General features: G+C 46.1%; 1 protein-coding gene across 3 annotated transcripts in view; it reads right to left on the minus strand.

The window, feature by feature from the left end:
• SUPT6H (SPT6 homolog, histone chaperone and transcription elongation factor) overlaps positions 1-25,081 on the minus strand; it is a 1,195,112-nt gene that overhangs the window by 1,149,632 nt on the left and 20,399 nt on the right. For all 3 annotated transcript variants that reach the window (XM_069615328.1, XM_069615329.1, XM_069615330.1), the window contains one exon: positions 4,672-4,808. In XM_069615328.1, the coding sequence (XP_069471429.1) occupies positions 4,672-4,774 (103 nt within the window). In that variant the 5' untranslated portion in view covers positions 4,775-4,808. The remainder of the gene's footprint in view (positions 1-4,671; positions 4,809-25,081) is intronic.

Raw genomic sequence — 25,081 nt, forward strand, 5'->3', positions numbered from 1 at the left:
CGTCTTACCAGATGGAGATCAGTTGTCACCATTTGGTACTTTTTAATGTCTTCCTCAGTTTCCATTGACCAGCCAGTGGGATCATATTACCCTTCGTGTTTCACGTCTTACATTGGCTATCCATTCTCGGTTGAGTCAACCTTCGATACATTTTCGTATCACGCACCGTGCAGTCCACAGGGAATACATGAACAAGTCAAGCTGGTGGCCTAAAACACAAAGTCAATCTTTTGATTGGCTCTCTTGCAAGCTACCTCCAAAACTGCTGGCCTAGCACTAAGCTCAATGGAGCCTGGATCTCAAGACAAGCATTTAAGCTTCAAAAACTCTCCTCTAGCTCATATGAACCCAACTTGTCTGTTTTCACCAAAGGACTGAAACATATCTGTTGCCCAAATATAGCTGAAAAAGAGTCTGTAGTTGAAAAGCATTGTCACCCTTTCTAAAATGTGTGAGCCCCTCCTTACATTCCTCTTCACCTAGACCCACTCTTCCGTTCCCGCCAAACCCAGCTCCATTTGCCTCCCTCTTTTCTCATTGCCACCTCCTCCTCTAGTCATCCCAACCTACTCCACATACCACAATTCTTCAACCAATGCCACATACCATAGGCAATTAGGCGGTCCCTGCTAAACCCAGAGCTCCCACTGCATCCAAACCCTACTAACCCAGTGCAGCCACTTGTTTCCTCCCCAGCTCTCCCTCAGTCCCCCCTGCTCCCCTCCCCCATGCTTATCAGACCCAAACGCCACAGCTACACCACTTGTACCACCACACTAGCTACATGCTGCTGCACCCAATCTTTACTCCAACTTCCCTAGCTTACTCAAGCCTCATTTTCAACTTTCTCCTGCCGTTCACCAACTCCCCCCAACATAGACACCTCAATCTACCAGCCAGTAATTCCACTTAATTGCTCAAGTTGCACCGTCATATCTTAGAAGGATTCCCCATGTGACAAGGGCAGTAGGCTCGCCTTGTCAAGAATGGATAGGAACCTCTCAGGCGGGGGTCGGAGGCCTACATGGGAGAAACCCAGACAGTCTTAACATGGAGGGGCTGTGGTAGTTGATGGCCCCCAAATTCCCGTCCACGCTGCACTTGTGCCAGTAGATTATTGTACAGTGAACGTTTTTTTCAAGCCTCGCCTTAGATACTTGCTACTATGTGCCTGTTTTTCGATAGTCCACTCATTTTGTCCAGGAGGCAATAGAGAAACCTATGCGAGAAAAGCGAAACCCATGCAAGAAAAGCAAAACCAGTGCCTTACTTCCAGAGAGGAAAACATGAGAACAAGCAGACCACCGGAGAATAAAACCTGAAGACTACACCCATGCAGATGTACAGCACCAGCTGTAGTGGCATGCCGCTAGAAGGGATGACACACTGGATAAAGCCACCTGCATGCACAACCCCAATCAGTGCAGGGCTGCCAGAAGCTAGAACACCAGACACTGAAAGGGGAGCAGTATCAACCCTACTCTTGGCAGACAATGGAGATACTGAACAGCACACCCCATAATAATAGGGACATGAACACTTGCTATGCTGAGATGCCATGAGCGATCAACTCTGCACAAGAGAGGTGGGTGTGACCAATAACTTTCCAATGCACATACACATCCTGTGTGGGGAAGACAAGGCCAACAGGGCCAAGTAGGAAACCAATCTCCTTGGAAGATATGAATAAGGGGGGGAGCAGAAGGAGCTACATGCAGGGAGAGGAGCAGCTGCCCAATGCAGGGGGAGGAGAGGAGCAGCAAAATGAAGAGAATAATCATGGGTGGAAAAATAAAATCTAGAGTGGATGCAAGGTTAAGGAGAAGTGAAACATCAAGGGCACTATAAAGGTGGGAGAAGTGAGAAAGAAGCAGTAAGAGTAGAAAGGGAGGGAAGAGATGGGACGACGGGACAGCCTGATCTCACACCAGCGTAAGCACAAGGCACTATTCCAATTCCCATAAAATCACAACCATTAGATAGAGTAGGGACAGGTAGGAAGTACCCAAAAGAGCTTTAGACGGAAAAGGCTTAGTGGCCTTTAGGTACTCACCAGCAGGACCAGACCAACTCGAAACATTAGGGGTCGATATTCAAAATCTACTAAATTGGGGTCAAAGACACCTGGTTTAGGGTGGAGGGTCAAGACTAGAACCAGAGGGACGTTCCTAGGGCCCACAAAGAAAACAAATTCTTGAACCATCTGAGATTTGGAGTGATTATTGTGCCATCTGTAACACCAATAACTTTGGAAATACTGTACCCAGCCTTGCAATACCTTTCCTTTCTTCCATGCTAATCCACATATGATGCATGGTCTCCGATCAACAGAGGAGATTCCATTTGTGCATGCTAAAGCACAGCACGCAAATGCATTCAAATTATATGAGCATCTCTTATAAAACGATCATTGGAACCACAGAACAAACCTGCATCCTGCACCGCCAGTTAGCCCCACAACTAAGCACAAAATCATGGATCGAATCCAGCATTCATAACGACTCTCATCACAAGCCATAGCAGTACTAACAGTAAGCAAGTGACCTCCAAGCGGATCCAATAATATGTAATAAATTCACATAATATCTAAATAGAAATGTTATACAAGCATACTAAGTTGAAACGTATGCCAGGCCTCACGTCATCACTCAAATCTTCCCTTTTTTTGTCAACATAATCGCTCTGCAAGTCAACACAGGTCAATCAACTATTCATTGTGTGCTATATGCACAGAGTGACAAATCCAGAGATTCAGTGACTTCTCCCAGTGGTGCAGGGGATTTCCTTGTGAGGCTAGGGAGGTGAGCACGCTATGCAATAAACCACCTAGGGGTGATTGTAAGTGAGACCTCACAGCGCAAGATTCCCCCTTGAGGGACAGGGACTCTAGTTCCTTAAGGGAACTCCCTAATAAGCCCCTCCCCCGCTTCTCCAACATCACGACAAGACCACCAAGTCACACCACTGTGTGCTATTTTCAGACAGAATTAAAGTTTCCTCTTGAAAGAAAAATGATCACAAGTACTATGAAGAAGGGGAGTGGAAGAGTAATGATGATTACGCCCAATACTGTGACAAAGAAGAGAACTTCCATGTGACAGAGGAGGGACTACAACCCTCTGCTTAGGAGGATCCAGCAACCTATAATAAAAACCGAGGAAGCACTCCTGTTGGCATCAGGCAGGAAAGCAGCCTGGGACAGTCAAACCAGTAGTATCTGGACTGCAAGACTGCACAAGCCTCTGTCAAGAGGCAGGAAGACTGCGCTGCTGGCAAGAGACCTTGAAGGAGACGGAGGTTGACGAGCAGGGGGGGAATTAAACCCCACGAGGATGAAGCAGGCAAGAGCAGTGGCGGGGACCTGGAACTAATGGTTATGACAAGTGCACCAAGACCATTGAAGCCTGGAAGCCATGGGAAGACGGAACAAGAAAACAAGTCGTCTGGATGTCATGTGAAGTCCCGCTCCCGAGAACAGGCCCATTGACGGCAATCTCTGGTCAAACAAGGTAACGGGGACAGCATTAGACCAGGAGGGATAACGGCAACCAAGAGTACTGCCATCATACTCGTTGCAGTACTTTACCCCGAAGTTAAGATGATTAACGAATACTCAGGACTCAGTGTACTCGTCCCAGTGAGCGGTATGAAAATAAGAAAGGCCCAACTGAAGATGGTGAGTGTGAAGAAAAGGTGTACGACACTCATTATGTGATACACCAAGAGATGGAGAAACTGAGTAACATCAAGAGTAAGGAGAATACAAAGAGGCATTCATTTTTCCAGTTGGAACTAGGAAGAGAGACTTGGACACTGAAGAGACTTTTGCCCAGCATTTACTAAAACACACAACGCTGAACAGGAAAGCAAGCAGGGGAAAGACTGGGAAAGGTCCCCTACAGGAACTACCTCATTTACTTAAAGACATAGCTCAATATCTGAGGAATACATATTAAAACCAAGGAAGAACATCGAGGAGAAGGGAGTCATTCTCATTGACGTTTGTTGTTTAGAAGCTGAAGAAGCCCTTCCAGGAAAATAGTGGTAGGGACTAAATAGCTTCGAGTTGGATGGAGGACAGACCATTTACTTTTGGACTTCACTACAGACAAGCACCTTTGTTTGGTTAGGTAGAGAAAGGCACAGTAAGGCATTTTTCTCTTATTTAAATAAAGAAGTGTAAAATGACCAAAATTGGTCTGCTTCCTCTTTTTGACTTACCAAAACAGTTATTTGTTGCACTATGGCAGATTATTGTATATCGGAAACCCAGAACCATGCAGTACGTTTGCTCATTCCAAAAGCCCAGAGAGCAAAAAGACATTAACCATGGCAGATTAGCCCTCTTTAAATGACAATAGTAAAATCACCAGAATCTTATCAGTTATTTTCCAATTCGTTGAGCAATTATGCCCAGACCACAGTGACAGAGCTATGTCAAGCAAGCAGTTACAAATACATTCTACAAATCTACATTCTTGGTAGACCATCATCCACTTCAGAGGAATGTTGCATTATTTACAAACAAAACTGGAGGAAGAGAACATTGAAATGCAGACGATTTCCAAGCCAGTAAATCCAGGTTAATTACATCAACATCCAACAATACAATAGTTTATGAACGTGTGCTAGGTCAAACAGTTTCATGTTAAAAAGGTAAAGACGGCTCACCATCCTCTTCGACAAACTTCTTGTTGGTCCTAGGCATCACATCTCCTTCCTCATCGTACTCTTCATCAGATTCCTCCGCCTCACTTTCCAAAAAGTCCGACATGGCTAGCTGTTCTCCAGAGAGCTCTGTGGATATTCTGAGTGGAATAAGAAACAGCTTTATTATTTCAATTGTCCATTCTCAACCTATGAACTCTTGTATGGGCAAAGCATCCTACAGAGCAAAATGTACAAAAGGTGTGGGAGCCCCTCTACCGAGAGCAAACATGGCTCAAATAGCCGGTTTCATGGAATGTATTCCGTTTAGGAGGGTTCACAACATTTTAGCTCACAGACCAAATCTGAGTCAATTATAAACAAATCTAACCAAGTCTTTCTGCCCCCCACTTGTAAGCATACAAAATGTTAAAGATTACCAAAACCTTTAGAACAGAAGACATGGGTAATTATAAAGTGGCTGGTGTCACAAAGCTTTGAAAGAATTGTTAAACCCAAGGAATGGTATGATTTGGGAACTACAGTAATAAAGCTTCAATAATATAAGAAAACTACTTTTTACTGACCAAATGGGATGGAGAGCATGATTGGCTTTTTGCCCTAATACACTTATTTTGCCCCCTCTTTAAAATGGAATATTAAACCCTTGTTGAAAGGCCACAATGCCTTACTAGCAGTAAGATTAATATATCCAGGTGATGCAGGAAAATAAGCAAATCTAAGCCAGATGCCGAGAGAATACACCGTCTTCTATATTTGTATGTGTGGACAGAATTAACAGTGTACCAGCAGATGAAAGATGGTAAAGTGCTAGCCTAGTATGCGAGGGGTTGCTGGAGAGATTCCTGCATTCTCAGCAGTACTTTATGGTATAAGAAGGGATTGTATTCACATTCAGTGTTAATAGAATCATTTATAAATAAAGGTTAATCGTCAATATTGATTACAAATCCAATTTGATTAAACGTATTCATTTAGTTGGTGCTTCCTTGTTTTCTCAGTTCATTTTAGAAAACACAGACTACTATAACCTACTAAAATTACATTTGACACCGATACAAAAAGGACATAATAGTCGAATCAAAAAAACATGTGTGCACTTCGCAGCAAAGCAGGACACTCTGAATAAGAAAATAAGCCCCTCCGCCCCCAACATCCCTGTATTCACATTGCAGGACTTAATAAACATGGAAAGCAGCCATCGACTTGGTGCTCCTGTGCAGGGCCTACACACAGTATGTCGGGCCTGTCGGCAAACCGACGCAGCCCATTTTAACGCCAATTATAGGTTTAATTTTACAATAGGCTTCACCAGCACCGGCTCAATGTGCACTCTGAGGGTGTGGCCGAACAAGGTCAGTCTAACGGTGCCTTGCCCCCAGCTCTGGGTCATGTACACAGCAATTAAACAATCACAGCGCAACTCGTAGGCACTGCTTGCATGACACTAAGCTGGAGGCAAGACGCCATTTAAACACATTTGACAAGAACTGCAGGGGGCTCTGTACCGTTATTCGGCTAATTGTTCTAGTATCAGCCGAACAATAGAACTGAGCCCCCTGCCTTCTGCATATGTGGTGGGCAGGTGGGGGGGGGCACACAAATCTTGCACAGGGCACTGACAGACCTGAGATTGACCCCGGGGGAGGGGGAATAGTAGCCCTCCAAACCTGGAGTAGGTGGCCTGCCAGCGAACATATATGCCAGTGCCGATCATATAGAAGGGGTTGGAACGTGTCAGTCCCCCGTTCGCACTGAATGGCAGTAAAGAACTCCGCGAGTGAAAACACAGGATGCTGGACGGAGTCTCGCTCACCAAACGGAGCAAGAACACAAACTCGTGGGGGGGGGGGGATCGGCTCAACTCGACGCATTCCCGTTGGTCTCCCCCATAATTCCATTTATAGGTCAATGTAAATTCCTTATTTTGGAATATACATGCAACGGGAATGCACAGAGTCAAGGCGCTCCAGATCCTTCCAGTGCCCTACGGCGCAAAATGCTCATCCACCTCAACGAAAGTTCCTTCCCTGAATTTCAAGGGCTTTGTTATGCCGCTTGTTTATGACCACTGCATATTTTCCGGCACCAGTGGCCATGGCAGCCGTGTCACTCTCTATTTTTGGGGCACCTTTGGTCATGGCCAGTGGCTACGGCCTTTGGCCATGCCCATGTATTGTTGAAAACACTAACTGGCCACTAACCATGGCCTTCCGCCGTGCAAAATCTTTCCCTGCTCACGAACCATGGCCACGACCTGCGGGTAGTCCATTTTTTTTTTTAACCTTTAACAGGCCGTGCCCACTTAATGTTTTACAACACTACTGGGCCTTCGGTCATGGCCAGTGATTCCACCCCCAATCCCATCACTAACAGTAAATTTATATACTTAAAAAAAAAAAAAAACTTTCAATAGCCGCGGTTACATTGGAAGTTATCTGTAGTTCATTAAAATGTTGGTTATTTGTAGTCAATATACCCACGGTTATCAGCATAAACGGAAAAGAAAAAGCATTGTTGTCCTGCCAGGCACAAACCAAGTGCCCTCCTCATCTTTGCCTGCTGCCCCCACCCCCAAATCCCTTCATGGCCTCCTCACCTGACCCGCCCTCTCCAATTACCCCCACAACACTCATCGTTTGAGACAGTTTCAGTTGAAACGTCGGGAGGTGAGATCTACAAGTACAAGGCACGTGGGAATGTTTTTGTCTACTAGGGAGAGTAAGATGGGTTACCTGATGTAGAGAAGTGAGGTCTCAGTAATTCTTCAGGCCCAGAATCCGGATTGGCTGATGTGAATAAGATTGTGCCCATAAGCATGTTCAGTTGGTTAGACCAGGGATACTTTTTGCCATGAAGGGAATGTTGGAGATGGTTTGTATTTTTGTTTGAAAGTCTTTGGCTATTTCTTAATTCCCTGTTAGCGACAGGTCAAGAGGTTGCTTATGGCTTCAGGGTAACTTTGCTGTATATTTTGAAGAGTTTGCGGTTTTGTGACTTTGCTACGTGTATGCGTGAAAAATTGTCTTCGATTTTTAGCAGTACTCTCTAGCTATGTGCTCGCCTTTAGTCAAACCATTGGTTTTGCTTGGGGTCTTTGTCTTTTCACTTTGAATAGCTAAATGTGCTGCTGCTTTACAAACTGGAGGGCTATTTTAAAAGCGTTTATGCTAAAAATATCTGGCAGTTTATTTTTTGTGTGTAGCATTAAAAAAAAGATTTTAATAAAAACTTAATCAAATTAAAATTCACTTAATTATTATTCCAAAAATGGGATCTAATGAACAGAGAACTACGTTAGAGATGCCACAGATTGCATTAAAGAAAATTAATAATTATGATGTATGGCAGGGGTCTTCAAACTGTGGGGCGCACCCACCCAAGGGGTTGGGGGCTGCATTCCCGGTGGGTGGAGGGCTGCACCAGTGGGTGGAGGGCGAGGGGGCGCAAGACCCCAGCCTGAAATTGTAAAAAAAATTTGGGGAGGAAATGGCCAGGGGCGGGCGTATCATCCATAATGGCCGAGGGGACGTTGACCCAGTTGCCCGCTCACCCATAATGGAGGAGCCAAGAAGCCAGCCCAGTAAAACATTGAGCACTCCCTCATCTGCTTTTCCAGCAGAGTGAGTGTTCCTGGGTTGGCTGAACTGTCAAAAGGAAACACTGTTTCCCTTTAACAGTTCAGTTATCCAGCCGCACATGCACACAGCCATGCAAGGATGTGGGCGTTTTGCTTCACCAGCCTTGCATACATAGCTCATTGGAAATGCTGGCTGGGGAACTGCATGTCTGTATGTGTGAGGGGGGGAGCTCCTGCACCTAAGAATAGAGCAGCCTGGAGCGGGGCGTTTCAGCACCCACACGCAAGCCCCTGCATGGATGTGCAGGAACCAGGAAGCTCTTGCTTCCCGTTTCCTGTTGATGATGCAGGAGTTGGAGCGATGGGGGTGGGGGGGGGGGGGTAGACTTCAGGACCGGGGCAGAAGGTACGTTTATGTTCATTTTTCTTTTATATTTAAACGTGTATGGAGATGGGTGCTCGTCTGAATGTTAAGAGCGACTGCTGTGCGAGTGTGTTTATTTTAGTCCGTTGAGCTGATTTTGACGAGTGGGGGTAAGAAGGGGTGGAAAGGAGGGTTGTACAACAAATGCATTTTAAAAAGGACTGTTGCACAATCCCTGCTAACCACCTGCCAAAATCAGCTCTCCCTCTGAGGCACTGTGGAGCCCAGGGGACATGGATTTTTTTTTTAACTGATATCCGTCATAGATGACCAGAAAAAAAAAAATAATTTTATATATATATATATATATATATATATATATATATATATATATATATATATATATATATATATATATATATATATATATATATCCGTCCCCTGGGCCTCCCCCAAACAGCAATTGCCGTTTGACTTTTTACCCCATTGTGAACATTAGACAATCGCATCATGATAGGATTGTGAATGTCAGCATGTGCCACACTTCGATGAATCTTGAACACTAGCCTGCCTCACATCTATATAGCATTAGGAAGGCTAGCAAGTACCACATTTCGATAGAATTGTGAATGTTAGCATATGCCACACTTGATAAGATTGTAAACATTAGCCTGCGTCACAACTTGATAGAAATATGAATGTCGGCCAGTGCCACATCTAGACTGCATTTGGATTACTCTGCATACACATCTCAAATCCAGCCAAACACAACCACAGCCCTATAGCACAACAAACCGCACAGACTTCACTACACCGAGGCAGCAAAACAAACCACACAAACTCGTACAACAGCACACGACGGCTACCGACCAAACAGCACCCCAAGCCCAGCGAACAGTGTTAACCAGGCTGAGGATGTCAGCGGCACATCGCTGCTCTCTTGCACTTTCCCGCTCGTTCTCAACAGCTCACCTCCTTTCGTTTCAGAGCCACCAGAGCACCACCCCAGTGGTTATAGCGTGCGGTACAAATATCCTTCAACAACTAGGCAGGATTGTAAATGTTAGCCTTTGCCACATTTAGATAGAACTGTGAATACTGGCTCGCATCAACCCACATGACAAACCTAGAAAGTGCCCCCTGTGATGGAACTGTGAGTTTACTAGTCTGTGTCGAAGTTAGAATTCGAAATGTGCATTGCCCAACAGTTAGGAACTGTTAGCACTGCATCGAACCAAACCTAGAATGCGCCCACAATGTTAGTACTATGTATGTCCTAGTCTGCGTCGCACACTCTAACTTGTTACATTGGTCTTGTCACATTGATTCAAATTTAGAGGATACACACTGTAATGATACCGTCATTATTAACATGCTTAGGAATTGTTCTTGTTAGATCGATTCACTTCTAGAAAGCAACTTTAACTCACATACTGAAGTGTCACTGAGTTAGCACTGTGACTCACTTGCATGCACTACTCAATTAGAATTGCTCTCACTCGCTCCACTTGCAACTAGAAAGGGCTGGCTGAGATAGTTTGGTAAGTTACTTAACTATGTTTTAGATCATAACTCAACCCAAACTCTCACCCCCTTACCAATATGCTTACTCCCTACTCTACACCATCACTCGTTAGATTACAGCTATACACCTCGATCAAATTCGGCCTAGCTGCTCACATACGAACACTATCCCATAAACACCCAATCATTCTAATAAAACGCAGCTATATCCCGATGACAAACCGGCATAGCTGCACACACAAGCGCCCTACAGGCCAAACGTAGCCAAACCCCAGTCTTGGTGTCCACCCGCCAGACTACACACATTCAACTGTTATCAATAACACCACACCTAAATGCTAGGATACAGCTACCATCAGGCAATTACACCAGCTGCACACAACTTCTGCACCCAAGCACCCTATGACACCTTATTCTCTGAACTGACCTGTACTACTGTCCCAGAGGGCGTTCAACCTACCAGCGCTTTGAGGTCCTACCAATGATATGTAGAGCGCTATATAAATACCAAATAAGATGGCATAACTATGGTCTAAAATGCAACATTTTAACTCATTTTAAAACAATTTACAGGGTAAACGCCCCGCCCACCCCATCCCCCCCAAGCCCTCGATTGGCTCAGGCTCACTCACTACGTTTGGTCGCTATGGCATATCTGGGGGAAATATTTATGCCCCTCCACCATCTGCCACTGGCCCAGGAGCAGGATGGGGAGAGGCCAGGGTCTGTGATGGGGTGGGGAGAGGCCAGGGTCTGAGTAGGAGTGGGATGAAGGAGCCCAGAGACTGATGGAGCAGGTGGGGGGAGCCCAGGGACTATACTGGGAACAAGGTGCGGTGAAGGCGCACAATCGTTCATAGCCATTTGGACTTACAGCCTCATTTGGCATTTTGGGGCCAAGGGCCTGCCCACATGTTGCTCGGGGGCCCAGGCCCACAAAAAGTTTGAAGACCACTGATGTTTGGGCTCAAAACGTGGCTGTTGCCACCACGGACATCGACAGGCTTACATGCCAACATCTCACATGAAGAGGCAATAAACTAAGTATAAAACACCTTGAATTCGAAAAAGGGGAACAAAATAAACTGCATTGTTGAAATTAATTTACACTCCTAAATATGCACCTGCAAAATAATTATTTCTGCTTTAAACCACCATTACCAACAACTTAAAGGGATGCCTGAACATGTGAATCCATTTATGGTCATTTTGATAAACAGTTTCATCGTAAGCATCAAGATTTATTTTGCTGAATAATACACCGTAAAATCGTGCATAGTGAAACTGCAATATTCAACTACAGAATACAATTTGTGTGCACCAAAAAATACAGATTAAAACATTCAATTATCTTCTAGTTGAGCCTTTGTTACACTCACACCTGATAGAGGAGCGATGTGGCAAACCCACCAGAAGTGTGTACCTCACGCTATTATTTAACTCCCGCCCGCATTAAGCACTAGGCTGCTCATTTCCCAACTCCCAGCGCCAGCCCAGGCAGAGCCAATTGGCTCTTAGAAGTGGTCACATGACAGGAACACTGCACCACTGTGAGCCACCTTGAGCAACTGGCTAAGGGCAGCTCTGCTCTGGACAGCTCTCATTCCCTGTTTGCGCCCCCCTCCCCCTTGACGGGGCACCCTACAGCTACAGCACAGGTAAGGTAAGGTGGGAAGAGTTGGGAGTGCTGCCATTAATGAGCTCAAGAAGACCCTTCCACTTCCATGTCACATATACTTATCTGCAGTGCTCTAAAGTGGCCATTATAACACTGTTGAACTGTTGCGTGATTAGGATTTGCAATACAGCCACTGCTAAGTCTAGGTGAATTCTCCAAAAAAAAAAATGCTGAACTCAGATGACATTTGGATTGATGTGCTCTGAAGTAGCCATTGTGTGGTACATTGCTGCACCCGGAAATACTATTGGTGTGGTACATTGCTCATTGCTGTGCTCTGAAGTGAGTATTGCAACACTGTTGAACTCGTGACCTTTTCCTATACAGCCACTGCTGTATCCAGGGAAATTCTCACTACCGAACTCCTATGATTTTGCAATACAGCCCTATTGAATTTAGGTGAAATCTCACAATATAAACGCTGCTGGACTGAATGGTAGCAGGAGGCTACACAGCACGAAACAAGGCTTCTTTCCACTGAATTTCCCCCCATAGCACAGGGGGGATGTAAGACAAAAGCACCTGGTAACTAACTGACCACCACAGGAAGGCCACTGCCTCTGTGAACCAGACAACTAAAAAGCTACAGGTTCCAAAAAACACAACCACAGGATACCTACCATAAGTCACCTCAGGAGAGCCCCTGCCTCAATGAACCAGGTACAACCAGAAACTACTATAAACACTACGAAACCCACAGAAGAGACAACCAGACTGGACCCCACAAGGAAATCACACAAACCACCACAGGGAGACTTACCGCCACTGTCAAACTGACACAAAAGGACATAACCAAGGGACCTACAAGTTGACAGTCACACGGGATGCACAAGGAAAAACCTACCACCTCAGGTCACCAAAGGTGACCTAATACAAAACAAGAGCCTATAAATGGAGAGACAGAGGGCCCAACAAGTAAAAATCAAACCATATGTTACCACTGGGAAGCTAACGCCTCTGTGAACCGGATACAACAAAATCCAACAAAGGGACCTCACAAGGAAAGACAGGCACACCGGACCCAACAAGAGAAGAATTAACTATCAAAGGTGACCAAAAAGGAGGCACACAACTGCGGAACCCAATACAAATATACAAATACAATAACCCACAAAGAGATAACCTACAGGACCCAAAAGAGATTGAAACCACCGAGAACCACAGGGAGGTGTCACCACTTTGAATCCTGTACAGTTACAATACCACAGGTTCCCACAAAGGGAAAAATCAAGCCTACGTAATCACAGGGAAGCATTCACAACTGTGAAACAGATACCTGCACAACTCCAAAATGGCTGGAAACCAACAGGAAGATGGAGCAACACAGGACCACGCAAAGGTAGATATGATCACAGGTCACCACACGGAGGCCCTCACCACTGAGAATCCGAAACAACTACTTCCACGTAAACTTCAAGACCTCACAGAGGGCCACAAAGGAACCGTCAAGATAAGATCAAACCACAGTACACCACCGGGAGGCTCCGAATACTGTGAGCACGATACAACCAATCGCCAAACTTAGCCCCAACCACCGAAGTGAGTAACACATTACCAAGTCTAATTCCTGAAAGGCAGGGTTAGTCTGAGGCAGCAAAAGATCTACTACTGCAAGGGTAATCGACTGTTACCAGGGTCGACCCACAGCCACTAACACCCTGCCTCTGGGATATCTCCGTGCCCCAAAAAGCCCGACAGTAACAAACTCCCTGCCTATCAGAAGAAATGCCTCTCAAAAACAGTACCCCTCACAATATAGCATGCACCAGAAAACACTGATTGACGCACAAAACAACCAAAACTGAGTAAATTAAACGGAACTCTCTCAGAATAGCACACCAGGAATTAGGCGCACACCATGGGAAGACACATGCATGCTCAATAGAAAAAAAACAATGTGTGAAAACAAGACCAAAATCACTCAACCCAACCCACCACCCACCCAGTCACAGACACTCAAGAACTTTAAGCACATTAACAGGACCCTAGGGTGAAAGATGTGAAACACACAAACAAAAAAAACAGTTAGCGACTCCAGCACACCATTCATCACAAAAACTGGCAAGACCAAAAAGGTACCATCAACCTCGACAGGGAGACGACCACGAAGAAGACATTAACCCAATACAGAACCTAATCGAACTACTTAATGAAGAAACAGATCCCACAGCTCAAAACACGCAAGCCAGTAGAAAAAATGAATATCAAAATGGGGGAGGGGTGCAGGGGGCGTGGCCAGCAGTCATGCATTGAGGTTGAAGGCTCCGGGAGCTTCTACCAGATCAGTTCATCCGATTAGCACAGCAGCGCAAATATACAATATAAAACCTCAGAACAGCAAGCCCCAGTGTGAGGAGCAGGGGGGCAGAGGGAAATGGGCAACATCGGAGCCCAAGGACACCGTAGAGGCCGTGTTGCAGTGACGGAGGCGCTGGAGGAAAAAGGCAGAGAGATGGTGGAAGCAAAGGCAGAGTTGGGAGAGTTCCGAGAGACATGGACACTGTGTGCCGCCACAGAATAAGAGGTCTGAGAAGGCTTGGCAGTGAGCTGGCTGTAATCGATCCGGCGAGCACAGGGTGAAGAAGCAGGCTCGCCCCCGCCCCGGGCTTAAGGACCAGCGGTGAGGGCGGACCTCAAGTGGCGAGGAGCTGACTATTCCTGGATACACCCAGCAGGTACCGGCTGAGAGAGTGGAGGCAGGCCGAGAAGCAGCGTACAGCAGCAGGCTGTCTGGGGAGGATGAGCTGCTGCCTGGAGTGCCTGCAGAAAGCAGGACAGACAGTGAGGTCTGGAGAGAGGGCGCTGAAGGGGCCGACGTAAGGGGAGAGACACCACTGGGGCCACTTCTGTGCTCCTAGCCTCCTCTCCCCCCTTGAACCCGCTCGCAGCAGAAGCTGGGCACAACAGCACTGGGAGCAAGGTGCTCCGGAAGACCCTGGCAACCACGAAGAGCCTGGAAAACCTTGAGATTTGGACCACACCTCGTGGGGGGAGAGAACGAGAAGACATTTGTGCGGTGGTGGAGTGGCAAAAAGGGGGACGCCAGACATGGCATCATCACAAGGTAAAGAGCAGAGGCAAGGAGAGTGAGCTGACTTGGAAGGCCACAGCGGATGAGACCCATGTACATGTCAGGCAGCAGAGGAGCTGGGTGATCAGGAACCCGACCCCCACCCCCCGCCCGGTCCAAAACCCTGCACACCCGACTTGGTGCAGTGAAGCGCACCCAGACCCCTCCTCCCCCCAACAAGATAAATAATCTGACTGCCAGTGATGCTGCACGAAGGGCAGGCCGCACTTTACATAGCAGGAGACTAAAGCGGAGGACAACCTCATCCTGAAAGCTATAGCCACCCTGCAAAGCCAAAAAAAAAGATGTGGGACTACTGAGGCACGATATCCAGGCACTTGAGGAGAGGGTGCAGACTGTGGAGACGCAAGCTGGTGAAAACAGAAGGAATGTAGCTGGGGCACTGTTCGAGGTACAGGAGCTAAAGCTATGGGTGGCTGCACTGGAGAGCAGAAGAGAGGACGCCGAAGGGAGAGCGCAGCAGAACAATTTGAGAATACTAGGCCTGCCGGAGGGTACAGAGGGCAAAGACCCTATGATATATGTGGTAAACGTGCTGCTGCAGTAGATCAGGGCAGGGATGCTGTCACAAGGATTCATTTTGGAGAGAGCCCACAGGTCCCTGGCCAAAAGACCCCCGCTGGGGGCACCACCAAGACCACTGAGCTCCTGAACTACAGGGACAGGGAGATACTAGCCGCCTCAAGATAAAGGTGTGTCATCGAAAGGGGGTCTACCCGGATCACAGTGTACCCAGACTACACAGTGAAGGTGCAAAGACAAAGGGCGGCTTTCGGGCACATGAAGGCGAGATTTCGACAAGCAGGCCTGGAATATACGTTTTTATATCCTGCCAAACCGAAAATATCACAACAGCACCTCCCATTTCTTCAACAGCAATGAGGGGGCATAAGCTTGGATGGACGCAATTGGAATTGGCCCCCCTCAGAAGACTGCAAGAGGCAGACCCATGAAAGGTCACACTGGGGCAGCTACGCCTGGGCACATGACTAATGGTAGTTGGCAGAAGGCGGAGACAGTTAACCTCACTAGAGCACTTGGATAGACACATGCCAGTTCTGGGCCGTCAATTGGCGGTCTGATGGTGGCAGACTTTGCCCCTGCAGTAAACGGTTTGTTTTGTTCTAGGAGTGCCTGCAGTGGAACCCTGCTGCTGCATGCAAGATCGGCAAAAAGGAGGGGAGGCACTGTGTAAGTGTTAGAGGCAGCTGAGCCTAAACGGCCCAAGCACAGTTCAGCACTTATTGGCGATGTTGGGTGTTATGGCGAGTTACATGCCTGCGGTTCCTACACCCTGGGTCACTGGGTGGGGGAGGGAAGATCGCTTGGGAGAGAAGAGGGAGAAATATAGGCTATCCCAGAAATATGCGGGAGCAAGAAAAGACCTGGGCGGGGGCGAGTGGGACACCTGGATGAGACGGGAACTGGATGAACTCTATGAGTAATATTAACATTGTCTCTTGGAATGTGAGGGGTCTCAATTAGTTACATCAAGGGTAACATGGCGCATACATATTTGGTCAGTGGGGGAGTCCATGTGGCCCTCCTGCAGGAGACGCATCTTATGGCGGATAAACAGGCCACGCTTGCAAAAATAAAATGGGTGGTTGCGGGGACTGGTGCACGGATACCCACATTCTGCCTACGCCTGTGGTACCCTGGTGTGGGTGGCCCCCTCGGTGCCCTTCAGGTTACTGGAATGGAAAAGGGACAAAGAAGGCAGGCTAACTATAGTGCCTGGGTTCTTGGAGCGGACAGAGGTCTGCATCATCAGCCTGTATGCCCTCAACCAGAACCCTGCAGGTTAATTCAAGTCTCTAGGCACATGGCTGGCACAATATAGAGGGGCTCTGTTGTTGTGGGGAGGGGACTTCCAACTGCACCCTTGATCCTGCACTGGATAGGTCGGATGGTAAAGACAGGAGACAAAACACTGTAGTCCAGGGCTCAAGACAACTACACGGGGACAAGAAAGATTATTCATTTTACTCAACCCCACAGACTGCACACGTGCATTGACTACATGTTTACGGGGAGGAGGTCCTCAGTGAATTTATCTCGCCCGATTAACGAGCAAGAGTCCTCTCAGATCATGCGCCACTTGCACTGACGTGGCAACACACGGCAGGCACCACCCCCCCCCCCCGATTACCACATGGCAGCGGATGGTAGAGGCGTTACTTGACGAGCTGTTCAGAGTCCACATGGGAAACAGAATAGCAAACAGAAGAGCGTGGAGAAGGCTTTTAAGGTGGTGATGAGAGGGGATGCAATTGGGAAGATGGGCAGCCTACGCAACGACCTGCTGCAGAGTATAGGTAGTACGGAAAAGCGGATGCTAGCTCTGGGGGAGACAGGGCAGCGCGCAGTGGAGAACGAGGAGAAGCTGATCGGGCTCAGACAGGAAAGTATAGCGGCCTGGGAGCAGCTGGGCAAGCATGACTATATGATATACGATATGGCCTTTATAACGCGCCTATACACAAGTGTTTCAAGGCGCAACGAGGCAAGGGAGGGGGAACAAGGGAAGACAGACCGCGATCCTACTAGGCCAGGTGTCATTCAGAATGAGCAAGTGCATGGGAAGGGGGAAAGGGAAAAGTGTGTGGGGGAAGGGAGAGGGGAAAGTGCAATAAAGGATAGTAAAATAATAAGATAACGGCCAGCTGGTGGCATGTGCAAGGTAAGCGCAGACATAAGTGCCGGAAAGGGGGACTGTAGGGATACAGAAAACAGTCCCCAGGTGCAGGGGTTACCAGGGAGGCAGTGCAGGTGGGCAACTGGCAGGGCCTGAGATCAGAAAGGGTGGCCAGGTAACCAGTGCAGTTTATGTCAGGAATTCAGTAGGGGAGAGAAAGCAGAAGCAAGAGGAGGGTTTTGGAGGTGCTTCCGGAAACGGAGATGGTCCTCCTCAAGTTTCAGGGAGTCAGGAAGGCTGTTCCATTGGGAGGCCCCTGCCGTAGAGGGAGATCTACCACCAACTCGTTGCTTGGAGAAGCGACTGACCCTGAGGGAGTTGGAGGCGGATGAACGAAGAGCTCAAGAAGGAAGATATTTAGGAAGAGAGTTGAAGGTATTGTAGCCCCAAACCCCAGAAGGCCTTGTGGATAATGCAGAGGGTTTAGAACTTAATCCTCACAGCCACTGGGAGCCAGTGCAGGGATTTCAGTCCTGGAGAGATACGATACCTGGGCTTGAGGCCAAGGACAAGCCTCACAGTCCTGTTCTGGATAAGTTGCAGAGAGTAGAGACAGGCAGATTTAGATAGAGGCTGTTACAATAGTCCAGCCTAGAGAGAACCAGGGCTCTGGAGACAGTGAGCTTCTGGGGGAAGGAGAGGGAAGGAAGAATACCTCGGAGGTGCAGCTGGTTGTGCGACTTCTTAGAGACGTCAGAGATGTGAGGAGAGAAGGAGAGTATCGAGTCGAAGATGACCCTGAGGTTTTTAGCCTTGCAGGTGGGAGCAGGAAGAGGGTCAAGAGAGGCCAGCCAGAGAGTTGCAGGGAAGGAGGGAGTGGGTGTGCCGATGAGTAGAATCTCAGTCTTACTGGCAGAGGTCATTGACGGCACACCACTCCTGGATGGCAGACAGACAGTCGCAGATGAGGGAAGGAGAGGAAGAGGCCGTGGGTAGCCTGAAAATGAGCTGGGCATCATCTGCATAGCACTGAAAGGTGGGGCAGAGAGCAGCGATGCCGTGGGCAAGAGTGGCAGGTATTGGTTGAACAGGCAGGGAGAGAGGTTTGATCTCTGGGAGACACCCCAGGTAGAGAAAAATATATAGAGAGGTCGCACCGGAAAAACCTTCCAACCCATCACGAAAGAATACAATGGCAAGATGGTTCACGCAATATTTCAAAGCACTGAAAAAACCACCCAGAAAACTATAACAAGAATGGAGGAAAAGCTAGGACCAAAAAAAAAAAAAAAAAAAAAAAAAAAAACACACAAATATCAAAGACAGATTAGACTCTATAAAGCTGAAAAACTCAAGGCAAAACAGACATACTACAAGGAATTGATTGCATCACCGAGAAAGAAATGTTTAACATTGAGATGAGAAACCCATCAATGTGCAACAGCACACCAATCCCTACACAAAAAACTATGCAACCATTTAAAGAACAAAATCACCAACGTTAACCAAATCATACAATGCGGGCCAAAAAAGAAAAAAGAAAAAAGCTCACAATAACCAGCCAACACTGGAGCCATCGACCAGACTAAACTTCCTCCCCTCAATCTCAGATGAACTCAACAGCTTGGTTAGCAAAAGCAACAGAGGGGGTTCTCTACGGCCTGTCAAACGGACGACTACAAAACCATCCTTGCCCAGAGAACACCAACAGAATATTACCTCAACCTCTCACAAGCAACAGGGACAGTGCCACGAGCCTTCAAATCGGCTAATATCAAACCACTCAAAGATACTTCGGGAAACATGGAAGACCTTACCAACTACCTACCAATTTTAAGTATCCCATACATGGCTACTAGAAAGGTATGTCGACAAACAAATCTTGGAATACGTGGAAAACAATCAGCTGCCAGATCATGCAAAATTAGACTTCAGACGCACAAGAGGACAATGCAATATCTATCTGGGATAATTTAAAGACCAACGCAGAGCAACACTCACTCAGCATTAATACTACCAATTACTCAGCAGCCTTCGACAGTCAACCACAACACTCAGACTAGGAAACATAGGGAATCGGCCACACAGTTCTCCTTTGGCTAAAATCATTCCTGACAGAAGGAACATGATTAACACCAGTCAAATCAAAACCTCGGAAAACAACATGTGGAGTCCCACAAGGCACATTAAACATCTACATGACACACCCCCTAATCAAATGCATCAAAAAACAGCCTAATCTGCTACAACTATGCAGACAACACCAAATCATCTAGAGAATTGGCACCAATGAAGAAGGAAACCCATCACTAACCGACTGCCTCAATAAACTAAACCAATTGGATGAGCACAAACAGCCTTAAGTCAACCAGGCCAAAGCTGAAATCATGATTACACCCAATGACCTGGCAAACAACCAACAGATTCTAAGGTCCGCCAAGCTGGGAAACTCACCAGAACCACCAAGGTGATAAAAAAATCTTGGAATTTTAATAGACAACGAGCCAACGCTAGAACCACAAACCAACGCGATAGCTAAGAAATGCTTCATCCACCTGCACATGATCAAGAAGATACTTCCCTTCTCCTTTGCACACAGATCATCATCTCTCTCGTCATGCCAGAATACCAGTTGAGGAAGCTACAACGAATACAGAACATAGCCACAAGACTTCTCAAACATAACACCAGTTTTGAGAATGCTGCATTGGCTGGCAGGCAAAAAACGAACCTTCAAAACACTCTGCATAACACACAGAGCGATCCACGGCCAAGGAACGGAATTCATACAGAAGAAAATCACCATCTACAAGCCGGCACGAACACCAAGATCCAGCAACGACATCCACCTCCAAAAGAAACTATACTCAAAAACAAAAATGGAGGATCAGCATTCTATTTATAATTATGGAACTCGCTCCCTAAAGGAAATACAAACATAATCACCTCAATTTCAGGAAGCTGCTAAAAACATAGCTTTAACACTCCCAAGCAGAAGAAAATGTCTGAGCAACAGAATCCATCAACCGCAAAGCAAGAGTAATTAAGCAAATGGACCACCCAAAAACCCAACCACGAACCCAACAGGAACAAGATGACGCGGAATGGCTAAACTATCGCAAAACCCAAACAATCCTACTAACAACTCCATAACTCTCACAAATACAGCATACCCGCAACCCATTACATAATCAACTTCACACAAAACCCAACACTAGACAAAGAAACTACAAACACTCTACCATCCCTGCATCACACATGACACATCACAAACTCCTGCACAAAATCACCACAAACAAATGCCCATCTACCAAAATGTAAGGTGGTTGAAGTGTCGAGTCGTCCATTGCTATGGGCCGGAAGACCTTACCACTTCTATATTACTTATACTGTTTCCGCTATGCACTGAAAGGGCCAATGGGCTATGGCTAATCGCACGTTGAAACTTCTGTGGGTGCTCAATGTATCAAGCTTAGATTTGTTCGAAGACTGCCAATGTATTGAATTCGTATGTGTTGGAGGGTGGCCAATGTATTTAATTTAGAAGAACATGATACAACTGTCCATGAATCCACTAACTACTCTAAAACATTCTGCCTAACCACCCTAAAACACAGAATTTACAACATACCTCTACCAGAATAAAGAATAAGACCATCACAAACTACACACACACCCAACAAGAAACAAAGCCAAGCACACAAATTACACACACCACCCACACATCGAGCGCAACATAACCAACAAATGTCACAAACCAGCACACAGCTCTTGCAATTCCCCCCCTCAATCCCACTAACAAAGCCCCTGCAGTCCTCCTTCTGCCTGGACGCAAAAGAGACCACGTACGTTGCAGCAGTGGGTGATAGACCAAATAACAGACAATAATGATAAACCAGAAAATCCTACAAGAGTCTTCGTTATTTAATTCACAATGTTCAACTTTTACACTCTTTGCAATCTCCAGGCGGCTTTTAAAGATGGTTTCATAATGAACATAATGCAGTTAAAAGAGCATGGTGCAGCATTGCTCTGATGCATCAATAATATTGTCATTGTATTAAAGTCTCACTGAGTTGTAAGACTTTGTTGGAATACCTAAATATAGTTTATTTAAATAATTAAATGTACTTTTGTTGCTGGCCCCAAGAAAGTGAATTTTATTAACAGTGATCTAGACATTAGCACCCGTTGGGAAATATGTAAAATATACCAGACAAACACAGGCAAGATCAATTCACCTAAAGATCATCCGAATTGTTACCTTTATGGACAATTACTTAATTACAACAGGACGTGCAACCATTTGCTTAAGTCTACGAGTGGAGATTGTTTTTTTTCTTCTTTTCAGTACAGTTTCTAAAGTGGTGTTTAAAACAAGTAAGAATCTGCATTGAGACACAAGCATTTTTTTTCATTGAGAACTTCCCCAGAAAATAATACCAACGGAGGTACAAAACATTGATTTAAAAATACTGGCAATAGTTTTTTGCAGATCCAAAGGATAAAGCAAATGGCTTGAAAAGTACATTCCACCTACAAAAGGAGAATACAGTTAGGAGGGCATACAAACTGACAATCCAATATAAACACATTTTTTGAGTTCACCAAAAGCACAACCATCTCCCTTCCGCATTTGTTCATGATGCCATAATATTATGAAAGGGGAGACCATCTCACACCCAATCTGGGAAAGGTATCCATCTAGAGAAGTAGCCAAAATTCTTAACAGGTGGGATCACCCATGCAATGAAATGTCCATACTGGCAATTCTGTGTGGGACAGACAAAAAGCGACTCAAAGAACGCCTCATTAAGCCAAAAAGTGAAAAAATAAAATCTCCTGTTGCCAGACACTTCCCTGGAAATTACCTTTCTTAAAACACAACTAAAGGTGCATTTACTGAAAATTATCCCATTACATCCACCAAACAGATCAAGAGGGTGGTTTATGCTTGGATTTTTGTTTAATGGACCAAAGCCCCTGGAGGCTCAATGAACATCTCTCTTGGAAAACAATCTATGGATTTTAATATGTACTAAATGACAGCAAGAACACACAAAAAAACAGAACGCGATATGTGAAAACAAAATACTCTCATTGTGGTAAACTGGTTGGTTTGAAGCAGATACTTTTTCTGGTCTTTATGGTCAGGCACCCCCTAAAGAAACATTAATAACAATTCCTTCTTCAAAAGACCCGTTGTACGTTACATAGTAACTAACTATTTCGAACTGGTTAGTATCCACCCATCATGATTGGGCAAACAGTAACAGCACAATGAACACCGATTCATTCAGCTTGCGGTAAGCAAGCAGTGAGGCGATTGTTAAACAATATTATAGAGTTGCATATAAAAATGATTTTAGTTAGGAATGTTACATTTTAATTTTACAACCCTTAAAAAAATAAAAAGATGGCTTACCACTAAACCCAAAACATGAAGTGCATTTAAACAGCTGATAAATATGCAATGAATTGCAAAGTAACATTATTAAACTGGACTGGAACGGGCTGTATCTCACTATTGAGTGCAAATGAACGTTTAAAAAATATTACAATCCACGAAATAGACTCCATAAACTGCCTGAAAGGAACATCTTAAAGCCAGTGCGGGGCACGCGCTTGCTTTAAGGGCACCACACATGTTCTGCAGAAGCTGAATGTTGCATAATAATTTGCACATATTTATTACAACAGTTTGAAAATGTCCCCCTTCTGAACTTTAAGATGGTAACTAGACAGTGCAGTTGATGAGATGCAGGGCACACCTTTGAGATTTCAATTTCATGCATATAGTGTGAAGTTGTCGTGACTGTGGCAACATTTCTTGATCAAGCTTGGTATTTTAGACAAAAATACACGATCTTATCTGAATAATGTTGGGCATTTTAGATTTAATGTACATGAATTATTTTTTCAGATTAGGTTACTGTTTCGTTGTAATATTGTTTGCTTTGCTGGACTTTTGTATTCTGAATAAAGAAATGTATTTATGTATAACTGCTTGTTCAATCTAATGAGACTGGAATATAAAACTACGTTTTGGGGGGGCGTGGCTAACTAGCCATGTAATAGGACGTGCCTGGAAGAGCTGCTCCAGGGATCCGACATCGATCCGTAAGAACACGCATTTCGAATGAACAGCCTATTCCAAGAATGGAAACACGAGTGTGTAAACAGATGCTCCGCCACCACTCTAAAAACTGAGCTGATCGGGTGAGCAGGAGAGGTGAAATTGACACCGAAGCTGTCGGCATCACGGAAACAAAGTATCCAAGATGGCGGTGAACAAAGGACGGGCGACCGCAATGGCAAAATCAGTTGAATAAGACCGAGCGTGAGGCGAATGCGGAGACATTGTATCCTGGAGGTCGCGTGGATCTTTGCTCCACGAATGGGGAGCGGCGATTGTCAGCGAGATCACGCGCTACCGTGTCAAGCACAAGCAACAGGCGGACCCAGGTTTTGGGTGCAGGAGCCGCACGTTGACAAAGGTGGGGACCAGCGTCTGGAGGTTGCGCAGCCCCCCTCAGACACAAGGGATCATTGTGCGAGAGGCTCCCTGCCGCACCATGTGTAAAGACAGGTTGAATGCGCTGGGGCCGCATAATAACAGCGGAGGTGCAGCGGATGGCCAGAACAGCTTCCGGGAGTAATGCCAGTTCCGAGCATGAGAGTCGGGCGCTCCAGCAATACATAGCGGCACCCGTGCGGGCAAAACTGCAGTATTGAGGACCGCTGAGTCAAGCTATTTATCGGGCATTAGATCGAACAGAACAGAGGAGCTGCACAGATTACTGGGTATATTTCTGCACGGTAGGCATATTAAAAGCTAAAACAATTGAAGGGAAGAAAGGATACAGGCAGCTGTGCACAACAAAGAGCCAAGTGAACAGGAAAATCATTTTTTTAAAAAAAATAAATTTAAAAAAAAACAAAAAAAAAGGGCTTTCCCTGATGCAATAAAACAGGCTGAAACGTGGGTGGTCACAACCCACTCGAGAACTAACCTAGCAGACAAAAGCGTAAATAGAGGTTTCCTTGAAGAATTGACCTACACCCGAAATACCGCATTGGGGCCACATCAAATCAGAGGAGCAAGATCGATACATCTGAGACCAAACAACCTCAGACACAAACTGCGGCCGCAAGATGACTGGGCGAGGGACCATAAGCAAGAACAAGCAATCCACAATGGAAGCATTTGCCAAGACGCAACTATCTCCAGTGACCACGGCACCGGCAGAGAACACCGTAGCGACGGAAAACCATCAGATTCTGGCTGCTATCACAGAGCTGAGAGACTCATGGGGAACAGCGATGGCGGACCTGCGCACCTCCCTGGAGGCCAAGATAGACGCAGTAGGCATTGACAAGATGTTAGGGCGTTGGCAGAGAGAACAAGCAGCTTGGGGAGTGCGGTGAAAACCACCTTGGATACCAGTGCCAACAATGCAAAAGAGGTTCATGTACTGAAGCAGCAGGTAGCTAACCTGGAGATTCGTGCGGAGGAAGCGGAAGGAAGAGCAAGGAGG

This window comes from Ambystoma mexicanum, chromosome 9, assembly GCF_040938575.1.
Source record: "Ambystoma mexicanum isolate Mex_15411 chromosome 9, UKY_AmexF1_1, whole genome shotgun sequence".
NCBI classification, from domain to species: Eukaryota; Metazoa; Chordata; class Amphibia; order Caudata; family Ambystomatidae; genus Ambystoma; species Ambystoma mexicanum.